Consider the following 13,803-nt stretch of genomic DNA (forward strand, 5'->3'; position numbering starts at 1 on the left):
CACACTGAATCCTTCACCAAGTTTCCATTCAGACTGATTTTCATGGGCCAAGAGCAAGATACTGTGACTTCAGGAGGACTCTGACCAAAGTCTGAGTCACTTCTGTCACAACCATCAGGACAGGAGCATTTCTTACCACCTGCCTGCTCTGTGCTTTGCACAAGAGAGCTCCAACCTGGGTGAGCAACCCACTACTAACTTTAAACAAATTACTAATCATAACCATAACAACAATAATACCACCACAGCTCACACATGTGCTGCAGAACAACAACAACCATAATAACAATATTAACATTAGGTGTGTCCACAGATGCCTTGCAAGAACCAGCAGCAGTTTTGCCACTCATAAATGAAGTCAACATCCCTACCAGTGCTGGTGGATGCTCAGCAGTGCTTTGTGTCTTCAGCTGTTTGGAACTCAGCAACTCCTAAACCATAACAACCACTTCTGAGCTGAACACGTGTTGTACTGAAATCTACCTTTAGAAACATACATTATTTAGGTCTGGGAAAGATTGGATTGTAGTTTTCTCAAAACAAGAAACAGAAAAACCAGTCTCCTCTCGACTGCTCCCCAAGTCACAACAGGGCTTTCTAGGACAAAAGGACAGTGCACTCACCCCTGCCCAGTGTCTCTTTGTCCTGCTCCTTTTTTCTCCGAGGAGGAAAGCAGCTCTGAAGACACTCCTTCCCCTTGCACACAAGGTCTTGAGCCAGTTCAGGAGAGGGGCAGGGAACTGGGCTGCAGGGGAACTGCTGGGCTGATTGCCTGACTTCACAGTGTTAACTGGCCAGAGAATCCTATTACTTGATAGGTAGCAAGCCAGGGACTAATTTATGGAAATTTTGACCTTCAGTCCCCTTTGACATTTTCAGATCAGCCGTAGCCTGTGTGAGACATGAGAGCCCTTACAGTAAGGGGCTCTAAATCCGCCTGTGCAGCTGCTGGAGCCGACGAGCGGGTCAGAGGTAAGAATTCACTGAGGTTCGTGTGTGGGCTGCTCGGTGCCTGTTTGACATTTACAAATCAGTGACATTCCTCTGAACAGCTCAGTGCATACAAATCGCTTCAGTCACTCTGAGGAGGGCCCCTCATTTCAGTCAAAGGTGGATTTGGGCATCCTTAGCCTTCCCTTTCGACTTTAGTAAGAACACATAGTGGGATCTGCTCCCTCAGGAGGATGCAGTGGGGGCACTTTTAAGTTCAACCCAACTTCCAAGGACTTTGCACCATCTTCATGGTTTGGGTGTGAAGCCTTTATCATTAGTTTCAGTATCAGACCCCTCACATTTTCACTCGTTGCCACAACAAGCACTGTGTTTGTCCATTTTGTAGCACAAACAGACACAGTCTCATTTCACTCAGTGCTGGGCCAATAACTCGGACCACGAGAAGGCAAATTGGATTTCAACAGCTTCCCATGGAAGCCTATTTGCCATGAATAAAGCTCCATGAGCTGAGCCATATGAGTGGGCTTGCCCCAGATTTCTCACAGTCTAGACTCTATGTAGAGAGAAAACATGATGAGAAAAACACAACCAGGGCTGTGGACAAGGTAACATTAGCCTCAACCGGTTATTGTGCAACAAATGACCATATTGGCTTCAGCCAGCCTGACCTGTTTAACCACTGCTGCTTCTCTGAACCCTGAGGGTCAGTGTGGACTCTTCATTCCCCTCCATGCTGGCACATGCTGCTCCTCCTGGCTAGAGGCTGTGATGTGATTTGGGATGCCCTTCCATGGTGTTTACATTGGCCTTGACCACACAATGGCTGGGATAAGGAGGCCGATTCCTTGGTTGTGAACCAGAAGCTGTGGAGCCAAAGGAAGAGGTGTGAGGGAGGCAGGAGGTGTGAGGGCCGCCATGAGGGGATATGGTGGGTTTGTGTACCTTGGTAGCCAAGACTGCCATGGTGACCTGCTCCCTTGGTGAAGCTGCGTTTTGCCACCTCAAAGCGAAGAGGGATGATGGTTCTCGAGAGGAAAATCTCTTCCCTCATGCTCACAAGCCACAGCACTGAGGGGAAAGGCTACTTTGGGGGTGTGGGGGTGAAAAAAGGATGATGAAAATCAGAACTGAGGGGGAAATCAGCTCTGAGTGCGGGAAACCTTGGGACAGCAGTGAGGGAATGAGTGGAGGTAAGCTGTGTCCCTGTGATGGCGTGTTGTATGTGGCGAGGCCCCTTTCCCAGCCTTGGAGCGTGCAGAGATCGAAGAGGGACAAAACGAAGGGGAAAACGGAACATAACTGAGGGAAAACTTGGGACAGCAGTGAGGGAATGAGCAGAGGACAGCCACAGCCCACGGGGAGGTGTGTGGGGACACCCCTCTCCCGCCGGCCGTGCGCGGGTGCTGCCCCGTCCCCTCATGAGGGAGAGGGCGGGCGGACGGCGCCGAACGCGCTCCGTGCCTGGGAAGCGCCCGAGAACGCGCGGCCGGGACAGAGCTAGGGGGCCGGGGGAAGGGGAGGGCGCTGCCCGGCTCCCTCCCACCCTCTCCGGATAAATGAGCCGCCGGGAGGCGGCGGGCGGCGCAGGCTGTGGACGAGCGCGGCGCATCCCTGTCCCGTCCCCATCCCGTCCCCCGCCGCGCCCAGCGCTCCCTGCCGGCGGGGCCGCCCCGGCCGCTGCCGCGCGTACTCGTGGGGCTGGGCGGAGGGATCGGGCTTCGCTTCCCTCCCCTGGGAACGCCTGAGGGCGGGGGCGGCAGGGCCAGGGCCGGTGGAGGGGAGGCGGCCGGGACACCCCGGTCTGGCTGATGCTGGCGCTGCCCCGCGCAGCACCGGGCTCCGGCAGGCTGGTAGCGGCGGTCGGGACGCAGGAGGGGCCCCCCGGGCTCTCTTCCCCTTCCCTCCCTCCGCGGCGGGCGGCGCTGGAGGATTTTCTCCCGCCGCGGCCCCCTCGCTGTCCCCCAGACATGGTAGGTCACCTCCAGCTGCAAGGGATGGACGAGAGCCTGAAGGAGAAGAGCCGGGAAGGCTTGCTGGACAGTCCGGACTCGGGGCTGCCCCCCAGCCCCAGCCCCCCCTTCTACTCCCTGTCGCCCGGTGAGGGCCGAGCAGGGGGCAGCGGCGGTGCGGACCCCCCGGCCCCGGGCCACCGGCGAGAGGCCAAGGACGGCAGAGTGGTAAGAGCCAAACCCGGGCACCGGGCTCTGTCCCCTGCGGGCCCCGCGGGGGAAAGGCAGGAGGGCGCCTGTGGCCACTGCCCGGGCAGCCCTGGGCTGAGTTCCCCCCGCAGTGCCCCTCGCCGGCCGAGGGCACTCCGGGCTGCCCGTGGCGGCTGCAGTCCGGTGTTGGCAGCGCCGCTGCTGTGCCAGGCAGGGCTTGGCCCAGTGCCGGGCAGGGTTTTTGGATACACTCACAGAGCGTTGGCAGTTTGGCTGGGTGAACTGTAATAACGGTGTGGGAGTGAAAGCCCAAGCCTGAACCAAGCTCCCCTGCCCACCTTCGGAAAAGTGTAGTTGTTTCTCAGTGACACTGCTCTCTGCCTGGTGGGTACAGGTTGGAGCTGCATCCATCCGGACCGAGGCAGGGGCGTGTGGCTGCCAGCCATCATTACACCCTGGCATCCCACATCTGGTTTGTGAGGAGCGCGGAGCCGCGTTTGCTGGAGCCCTGGCTGAAAGAAAGACAAAAGTGCCCTTTAGCTGTGGCAGGGTAGGGATGTGTCTCCGGGGAGTTGCTGGGGACAGGGTCTGGGAAGGGCTGTGTGCCGCTGCCCTTTGCTGGAGCCAGGCTTTGTGGCATGAGCCTGTGTGAAAGGTTTGTCCTCTGGCAGCTGAGCAGAGCTGGGGATAGTGGTTTGTAAGCTCAGACAGCTGGCAGAGCACTGCAGGTCTGGGTCAGCCCGATGCAGTTGCCAGTGAAGCACTTGAATGTGGAGTAGGATCTGGGTAGATTTATTATCACTATTATTTTGCTTTATTTGTTTATTTCTATCCCTGAGCTATAAAACCTGTTTTTAAAACACAGTGTTCAGAGCATAAGTAGTGGTGGTGGAGGTTTTAAAAGGATGATGAAAGTTCTTCCCCAGGGCTCTTTAAAAATTTTTTAAACATGTATAAAAGATGTTTGTAGGTGTATTCAGCGTGGTTAATTGGCTTAAAACTGCAGCACAAATCTTTCCATAAGAAAAATTTATCTACCTCTGGTTTAGTGACAATTTAGACTTCTTTCCCATAGAGACATTTTGCAATGACTCCTCACACCCTCATGCACTTTCTCAAGTTCTAAGGCCTTTTGAGCATATTACTGAAAACTACCTTTTACTCCTGAACATGCCAAAACCTTCCCTATGAACAATGACTCCTCACAGTGGAGAGGGTGTGAGGGCTTATTATGAAAGTCAAATCTCAAACCTGCTAATGCCACAGTTCCTAATATGGAGCCTTACCTGCAGATGCCTGGGTGTGTGTGCCATTTGATGGGAGTGTTTATGTACAAAGTTACCCACATGCCTCTGACTTGGCAGCATCAGGCTGTTCCTGTGTGTCTGTAAAATAAAATTGGGGAGGAAGGTGAGTGAAGGCTGCTGGAGCAAAAAAACAGCAGGGGTGGAGGTGTCTGAAAAACTCTGGGGGATATGACAGTCTCCATTCCAGTCATATGACAGTTGGCCACCACACCATCCAAGAAAGTCCTTAGATATCGAAGAAGAAAGAACATGAGAACATTTATTTCAGTTCATGGGCTGTTAGGATTGAGAGTTTTAGTGCTTGACTCCTATAGGGAAAAAAGTTATTATGTGATCTGTGTAAGGTAAAGCTTTTCAGTTGTTTTGATCATTAATGAACATTTTGGACACTTCAGAAAAGCTCACACTGTAGATGTTTCCAAATTCTGTATCATATTGCAAGGGCTCCTGCTTAGAGTATGGGTTCCATAACATTGGAAATGTATGGAATTCCATGCTCTTAGCAGGTACAGAAGGTTGCAGGGATCCAAATGCTGAAACCAGTTGGACTGTATTATTTGGAGCGGTGCTGGGCTCTGCTCTTTAACTCTGTTTGGTTCACTGCAAAATAATGAAGTAAACAGGAATTTTCACTCTATTTGACTGCAGAGTTTCACTTCCTCTCGTTTCCACTGTACAAATACTGTACTTGCAGCTGATATTAAAGCAGGAAAAATATGAAGAGTATTGCTTGCTTCATACTTCTAAATTGTAGTGTCTAATTAGCTTTAATTTTGCCATTTTACAAGACTTGCAGCTCTGTGAGCAGTTATGCAACCCATGAATGTGCTTCTGTTTAACTCTATTCCTCTGCTGTTCATCAGAGCACACAGAATTGGCAAATCAATAATTGCAGCTATTTGCACACCAAGAAATGCTGGTTTTAATCGCCTGTTATATTAGTGTTTGTTTTGCTTATAAACGTGACAGAGCCAGGAGCACAACCTGCACTCTTTGTGTTGGAATACTATAAAACCATACATAACTCAGTCACCAACAGCCAAAGTTCTACTATGTACGGTTACAATAAATTGCTGTCAGGTGAAGGAAACAACATTCCAGATCTGAGTGAAGTATTTCATACTGTTCTTTGCTGCAGAACTATCAAACCACCAGTCTGAACCCAGTTGCATTCTTCTGCAGTCAGCTATTTTGCTCCAACTTCACAAATATGTTACAAAATTTTTCTGCTTTAGGACAGCCCTTCTCGTGGAGACTAAGAGGAGATTGCATGCCCTTATCGAAGGCTTTCTTGTGTGCACAATCTGTGCTCTCTCTGCTCTGTGTTATTAACTGTGACTCTGAAAACGTAAACTCTCTGCTCTTTAATAAGCACAACTTTGTTTCAAAGACAATGCACCATTTATTCACATTTAACCAGCCAATTTGGGAACAGCTTTGGGATCCAAGAAAATATGAAAGGCAATTTAGGGCCAGAGTCATAAATACCACAAGTTCAACACCATTTAGGGACTTTTTTTTTTTTTTTCATTTTACTTGTAGTGCAGGATAAATTGGCTTTTATTTCTTCAAATAAAATCCATGTAGGGAATTTGTCAAGTGTTTTGTGCTTAAGTGCAAATATCCTAAGGAAAATAGAAAGTGACTTTTACCTAGTTCTGCCTTTTAAATCTGAAACATTATTAAATTGATTCTTATGACTTGGGTTACTGAATTCTCTAGACTGTGCCTCTAAAGCTGGGTCAGAATGAACAGAAATACAACAAAATAAATCCTAATAATATGCACAAAGAAGCAGTTGCTGAAAATGTGGGGAATGAAATGACATCAAAGTACCCATATCTGCTTAGAGTTTTCCCTGTTGTTCTTGCCCTGGGATACTGATTGAGGATAGAAGAACTGCTTTTGGACTGTGCTGAAATAAGTGCTTTGCATCCATCACATATCCCTAATGGATATCAGGGGACGTCAAGCTCACATTCATCTACAGAACTATCCACTGTGTGCTCTTGAAGCAGATTTTATGTTCCTTCCCAACAGTGAAAGGAGCTTTTGCCACTGCAGTGAGTTCCTTTTACTTTGTAAGATTTAGGTATTTGTGCACTCAACCTGCCTCAGTGAGCACTGACTTCTGTGGGACTGTATCCCAGTGAATCAGCTGTGGGGATATAGGGAATTTCTACTTACATTCAGCAGCAAGAATGGTTCAGAATCACTCTTGGGTGGTGGGAGAAAATTCCAACTTCATTTCAAGTATGGATAAGGAGACCTTGCCCCTTGGCACAGCCTTCACAGACAACAGTGAGGTCCCAACAATGTGGTCCAAGTCAGCATTTGTGCCAACCGTGTTGGATTAATGGCTCATGTTAAAAAAACCCAAAAGAACATCTCTTCGTGACATGCAGCCAGCATCTCATCCTGCACTGAAAGTGCTTCAGGAATGGGGCAATGTCTTGTAGGGACTGGGTGGGGAATGTGGCCATCAAAGATTTTCCATGTGTAATTTCCATACCTGTCAGCACCTAGACTGAAAGCACACGTGAGAGGGAGGCCCAGCACCCCGACCTGAGGCAGCTTGCAGCCCACACACGAGGCAGGGGACGTGACTCCCAGGCCCTGTGGGTCCCAGCAGCTCTGGGGAAGCCCCAGGCTGGTGCAGGGAGCAAGGCACCCATCTGGCACTACAGCAGGGTTTGCCTCAGGGCTTGTTGGCAGCCTGGCATCCTGACCCACTTCTGAGCCACTCCCATGGCACTGGATCCTGCAGGAATTCCCCCAGCTTTAGTTCCACGCCTGTGTCCTCTCCTGGCAAAGGCTAATCCCACCTGGCTATTCCCTGTCCCTCAGCACCACCCAGTTCTGGATATGCATCCTCTCCTCTTCCTCCTTGATGAAGGACAGGGCATGGCTCTGGGCTTCACTTGATTGGCCTCACCTGATCTGAGAGATGTCCCTTCTGGGCAGATCAGGGAAACAGGCATCAGGATCTCATCATCTGCTCTGAAAAGTGTGGCTCTGATGAAAGACATTGAGGGTGATGCCTTCTAGCTGTTGAATTTCCATTGTGTCCCTACGTAACCCTGTGGACAATAAGCAAAGTAGCATACCTTTCCCACTTGAAATAAAAGAGGGAGATAAGCAGGAAGGATGTAATTCTTTGAAATAATAAACCCCTGCTTTCTACCTGAGGTTTGCATTTTCTGTTATCACCTCTCAATATAATCTCATCCGGCTCTGGTATAAATTACTCGTAATGTGCAATACGTGCAGATATTGGGAAAATAAATGGTCTGTTAAACAAATATTGCTTATCTTCTAGAGCGGAGAATGTAGATGTGTGTCAAATAACTCAGCCAGATCTTTCATTATAGCTGTAAATAACAGCTGAGTAAAGTGACATTTTCATGGACCTGACATGTTACCATAGTGGGAAAATGTGGTGAGAGATTTGCTTATGCCCTAGTTAAGTTAGGAGCTGGGAATTTGGGAAGCTGTATCCTGTTTGTAGCCCTGACACTTGGAAAGCTGTTTCCCCTTACAGTCCCTAGAGATCTAATGCCACATCTTGGTGCCTTCCATATAATGACCATAGCAAAAGGAGTCAGTTCTGGTTCTTTATGCTCTCTGGGGAAAGGTTTTGGGGGTTTATTTATTTCAAGTCACGTTAATTTCCTTTCCTTTTTCTTGCTTTGCTGCCTGGAATTTGGCAGCTAAAGAACAGTCAATGCTGTCAATGAGCAGTAGGTTGAATTCCATTCAGCAACCAATTTTATCTGTGTTTATCTATCTGCTACTTGCAAAAAGCAGAGTTTAGCTGCCCAGGCCGTTACATGCCTGAAAGGCATCAGAGTTAAGGCAGAGGGAAAAATGCAGCCAAACAAGAAAGCTCTTCAACTTTTTAATACTACTGTAACTCTTTGCTGGTTGACACAAATTACGTACTAGGGAAGAAATAAAAATAAAAGCTCATTTACTGCCTAATATTCACCTTGGATTAAGTTGTAAACATGGGAGTCACTTTTTTGATATCTCTCGTATCTTTCATTTTGTCTTCTCAACCTTCCTTGCCAGACTCCTTCTGTTCTTAAAGATGCCAGGGTTGTGGTGTCTTTTGTGAAGCTGCATCTGGTAAGTGTCAGCACAGCTCCAGTTAGTGTGGACAGATGGATCAGGTCCCCACTGCAGCGTTCCAGCACAGCAACCCTTGGATAGACAGACCTTGACTATGGATCACTCGTGATCTGGTCTGAAGTGATGGGGGCTTCTCCACTTCACCATCAGTGACCCCCAGGAGTGTGCAGCAAGCTCTGCTTCCTGCCAGTCTATCCATATTTCAGGATAATACAGAAGCCTACCTTATTTGTGGAGTGCCTGGAGATCACCAAGTGATTCCTAGAAACAAGCCAGAGATCCTGATTTTCTCAAGGGAGCTCAGAAGTTCAGTGCTCCTCCTCTTGCAACCATTCCTGTGCAGAAGGAAAAAGAATTCAGTCAGTATTTTTTTGACAGGCAGAACATTTTTGGTTTTTTTCCTTAAAGCAGGTTGGAAGGAGTCGGTGTCAAACTCTTGCCAAAAAGCCAGCTTTTGACATGTGCCAAGCATATAACATTTCAGCCCCAAAGACAAATCTTTTGGAAAGCTCATATCCCCTGTTCCTTGCTTCCCAGCTCCAGGTGACTTGCAGGAGCCGACATTTCGGAACATCACTGGAGGGAAAACAAAATGTCACCTGAGGTGCCTTTCAGTGGCTGCTGTGTGAAACCTGTGGGTGCTGTTCAGTGACCCTTCATGCTGTGCAAGCAAATCAGTTGCTGTTTGGTGAGCAGCCTGCAGGATCTTAGAGATCTCTATTTTTAGGCCATGATTTGTAAGTTATTTACATCTGCCACGTGCAGACTTCCAGGTTACTTCAAAGTGTCTGACCTGCAGCAGCTCACAGAAGAGAGGTCTGAGTCTGTAATGGTCTTGACAGGCAGTAGAAATCCTGGCTTTGGCTTGCCAATGTTCTCAGTTGTTCCAGCTTTCTAAACTAAGCCAAGCCTGCAGGTCTGAAGTTGGTGCTCATCCACAGCATATGAAATGCCTTTTGCCACCCTTCCCTGCCCAGAGCAAGGTTAACCCCCAGTGGAAATAGCCTCATCACACCCCATCCAGCACTAACCTGGAGAACGCTTAATCCTGCTCTCACCAAGTTCAGCGGCAAATTTTTGAGTCTGATTGATGTCAGTCGTGCATGCCAGCACCTCTGTTTCTCTGTGCACACAGGTGTTGTTCCTGCAGTGTGTTCTTGTTTCCTGTTCCCTGCTGTGGGACTTGTGCTCTCCGCAGACGGCGATTGCCGCCGTGCCCACGCTCTGGCCGAGCAGCACCCCCGGTGCTCAGCGGGCTGGGAAGGCTTTTCCCATGCACACACTGGGGGCCAGATGCCCCAGCAATGTTCCTGCTAAGCCACAGGAAAGACTTTGTACCATCTCCTGCATCCTGGGGATGTTTGGAGCACACTTAGTGTCAGCATTTGTTAGCAAGAAGTGTGAAGGCTTTTTTGCCTTCTTTGAAACTGCTTCTTTAAAGGAGGGACACGTATCCCCAGGCTGGTTTCCTTCACCAGTTCAAGAAATCTGCATCCCTCTGCAGGTGAACCCCCAAAGGGCAGCCTGCCTGCTGTTCACAAAGCTCATGAGCATGTGCAAATGGTGTTTGACTCCTGCACCCAAAGGAACCTCTTCTTATGTACAAAATGTCTTTAGAAAGAGCTCTGGCCTTGTGCAGACTGTTACAAGCTGGACATCTGCACCCTTGTGAACTGAGGCTTGTCTGATGTAAACAATTCACATTTCAGAAGCAAAAAGCTTTATTTACGACCAGAAAGGCTGCCCTTGCCCTCCCCTGTCAAGAGTGTTGAAAGCAATTCAGGAATGAACTTTGCCTTTTGGCCAGTATTTGCTAGGGAGAGCGAACATATATTTTTTTTTCTTTCCCCCCCCACCATAACTATGCAGTTACTGTTCTGTTTTGACAATGGAACAGTATTCAATCAAAAAGAGGGGTTAGCCATTTTACTTAATAGTACAACTTTACACAGTTGTAAAGCGCAGGGAAATTTCAGTATGAAAAGAAGAAACAGCTTTGTGGCTTTGGGACACAGGATTAAATAGCTTGGCAAATTCAGATGGAGCAGTGACTTTTTTTGCCTTAGCCTGAGGCAGAAGGCCCAAACCAGCAGAGGAAAGCAGACCTCAGCTAGCCATCTACAGACAGCACAGAGGCTGCCAGCCATCTCCTTTAAAGAGATCCTGTGTCCCTGTGCGTCATAAATATCTGCTGACAGAAAAGTTGTGGCAGAGACTGAAACCTGCAGTGACATTTTTGCAGGAGGGCAGGATTAGGCTGAATTAGCTGCTGGGTTTGGTCCAGGCACCAGACACAGGATCCCCATATGTGGGAACTGGTGTTTGAGAGCACTCCAGTATAGAGAAGTGGGATTAGTCATTTCTGTGGTGGGCAGAGGAGCCTAGGCTGGTCTGTGACAATTTGTCAGAGTAAGTTCACAGTGCAGTTAGTCTTAAAAATGCAGTTTTTGGTGTCATGAATTGGAGCAGCTCCACTCATTATAAAGTCCTGGCTTGCAACTGGCTTCCTGCATTGCAGAGGCCACAAGGTGCCCCAGTGTCTCACCCCACCCTCAGTTTTATGGTTAACAAGAATGTCCTTTGGAGCACAAGAGCCATTTTTGGCACAGAGACTTTGGGAACAGCAAGTCTAACACTTCCTCTGCTGGATTGTTGCAAGGGATACATGATTTTATGTACATATTTGGATGTATATCTATAAAAATACATATACATGTCTCACTTCAGTAGACCTACATCCTTCAAGTCAGCAGCCTTAGGCCCTGTTGCTGTGTTAAGTCAGACATAGAGCTCTTCTCCATGCTGACACATTTTGAGTGTTTCTAAGACTTGTTAATTCCTACCAGTAAAGGCAATATCAGGGCTAAAGAAAACTCAAAACCAATTGCAATTCCTATGAGAAACAAGAAAGGAAGAAGGAAAGGCAAGGTTAAATTTCAACAAACAGATACTGCAGCATGAAGTGACAGAGATGTGGGCACAGTCACGTACCTGGGAGGTGTGCTGGGGCAGAGGGAGGTGTTGGTAGGTGAGGACAGTCCAGGTGTTGTGTTAGGCTGCTCAGCTGCCAGCCACAGCACGTTATGAACTGTGCCAGCCCCATCTGTTGTGTTCCAACACTTGCTGTGCTCTCCTTCCCTGCAGATGCCTTATCTGCTCCTGAACCCATCCATGCCAGAGATAAGGCCTCGAATGTACCCGGTGTTTTTTGGAGAAAGCATTGAGGTCAACCCTGAGCCCGTGCAGGAAATCAGGTACCGATGGGATTGGGTGGGTAGATGGGGATTTCTGTCTTTTTTTCTGGTGCTTCTGCCAAAGATTAAAATGTGTTTACAAATGGGAGTCATGGTTATTTTGATGGAAAGGGAAGGACAGGTGGGAGGGTAATTCCCAAATGAAAGCCACTGACAGCAGCACAGGCAGAGGGGAAGAGTCAAGAACTGGAGGGAGGTTTTAACACAAGGCAGCTTTCCTTCCAAGGCCAGCTAAAGTCCAAGGCTATGAGAGAAAACCATTACCATCTGTGGGCTTGATGGCCTCCGCTAAGTGATCTGATGGTCTTCATACTGTTCCCAGATGACTTGTGTCTTCAGAAGAAGCAACACCCTTCTAATTGGCACCTGTTTTTGTTTGCTCTTGCCACAGAGAAGCCAGCATTAGACAGCCCACAGAGACTGAATGAGCTCCTCTGTGTGAGGAGATGGTCCCTCAAGCCAGTGATGGAGATGTTCTGCCCTCCTGTGGGGCTGGTGCTGTGGCCGATGGATAAATGTTGGTCTTTGCTCTTCGTTTGCTCTTTTGCTGATGTGGAATGTATTCTGCAAACAGCACTTAGACACAGCTTGGGGCAGGGACAGTGGGAGGACTGTAAACCCCCTCAACCTATGCAAAAGTTTCTCTGGAAATGTACCCCAGTAAATCTCTGCTGGCTGAGGAACTGCCAGCGGGCATGTTTTTATGGTGATTACATCGGAGTCTTGTTTTATGCATGCTGAATGACTTGCTTACACCCTAGCTGTGCAAAATACATTACAGCAGCTCAGATTACACACGGTGCACAATCAGTCAGCCCCCTTCTGGGTGGAGGTAATGACAAGCACACACCCAGCTTTTAATCTTTTTTACGTGGAGCTGCACATTCCTTGGCTGCTGATTGCTGGAGGAGCATTTGGGGAGCGGGGAAAACCAGTGGAAATCCTGTTACCCATGGCTAGGGATTCCAAAAAAAGCCCTTTTTCTGGCCTGGTGTCTGTGCATCCTTTCTGGATGGCTGCAGAAAAAAGGCAGGGCTGTGACATCCTACCTTTTGTGGTGTGTCATCTGTTGGCAGTTCAAGTGGCCAGTTCCTTTGAGACCACTGGCATGGGTGTTGGGCAGCCATAGGCCACAATATCCCTTTGCTTTACCTGCTCTTTTAGCATTGCTTGGATTTTTTGTAGGCTTCAACAAGCATCCTCACCCCTCATCTCCCAGCACTCAGATTTTAGCTGGTTTGGGCATTTTTGTGCAATGATGAAAGAAAAGACAGACAGCATTGACAGCTCAGGTCCATCACAGGGTGTTTGTCTGCCTCCAGTGTAGCTCTCAGGGCTGAGCTGAGTCCCCAGTGGGGCCCATGGAGAAAACCAGAGGAAGAAGAGCATTGCATGGAGCCTCTGCAACAAGGTGTTTTCTGCCCTGGTTCTGCTGGTAATTGCAGAAATGCTGACATGGATTCATAGCAAGGTGGGGTTCCAACAAGATTCCCCAGCAGGACAGAGTCCTCTTGGCTTTGGGTGGTAGAGTTGGCATCTGCCCCAGAGTCTGTGTAGTAAAGCTGGTAAATGCTGCCAGCTTCAAAGGGTTAGAGAAGAGTTCTGCCGGTCTTACCTCCTTTGCTGCCAGGGCTGTGCTCCTGACCCCTTGCTGTCCTCTGTAGGTGCAATTCTGAGGTGAAGTACGACTCGGAGAAGCACTATCGGGATGACATCTTCTACGGCCCCATCCCCACGGTCACCACCTACAGCGAGACCATCATCGCCGCTCCCAACTGCACCTGGCGGAACTACAAGTCCCAGCTGATCTTCGAGCCCCGCCAGAAGCCGGTGAGGTTTCAGAGCACGACCATCATTTTCCCCAAACGTGCCAAGAACATTTACCGGACCACCCTCAACTACAGCTTGGGTTGTGCCAAGCGCTGGTTTGCTTCCAGCGTGCAGCTGGAACTCTGTGAGGAAACCAACCCGTGCGTCATGTACAGCGAGACCCTCTGA

The 13,803-nt window shown here is 48.8% G+C and overlaps 1 protein-coding gene across 1 annotated transcript; it reads left to right on the plus strand.

Moving 5' to 3' along the window:
* Positions 1–2,762: 2,762 nt before the first annotated feature.
* LOC121365098 (refilin-A-like) lies at positions 2,763–13,803 on the plus strand. The gene is made up of 3 exons (XM_041489031.1): positions 2,763–3,131; positions 11,696–11,805; positions 13,470–13,803. Exons 1-3 carry the CDS (start codon positions 2,763–2,765, stop codon positions 13,801–13,803), a joined length of 813 nt encoding a protein of 270 aa, XP_041344965.1.

This window comes from Pyrgilauda ruficollis, unplaced genomic scaffold, assembly GCF_017590135.1.
Source record: "Pyrgilauda ruficollis isolate IOZ18807 unplaced genomic scaffold, ASM1759013v1 scaffold9, whole genome shotgun sequence".
Taxonomy (NCBI): Eukaryota; Metazoa; Chordata; class Aves; order Passeriformes; family Passeridae; genus Pyrgilauda; species Pyrgilauda ruficollis.

Coding starts and splice junctions, on each gene's coding strand:
- LOC121365098 (XM_041489031.1), top strand. CDS start 2,763: ATGCTGGCGCTGCCCCGCGCAGCACCGGGCTCCGGCAGGCTGGTAGCG. Junction 3,132..11,695: donor AGGCCAAGGACGGCAGAGTG/GTAAGAGCCAAA, acceptor CCTTCCCTGCAG/ATGCCTTATCTGCTCCTGAA. Junction 11,806..13,469: donor GAGCCCGTGCAGGAAATCAG/GTACCGATGGGA, acceptor TGTCCTCTGTAG/GTGCAATTCTGAGGTGAAGT.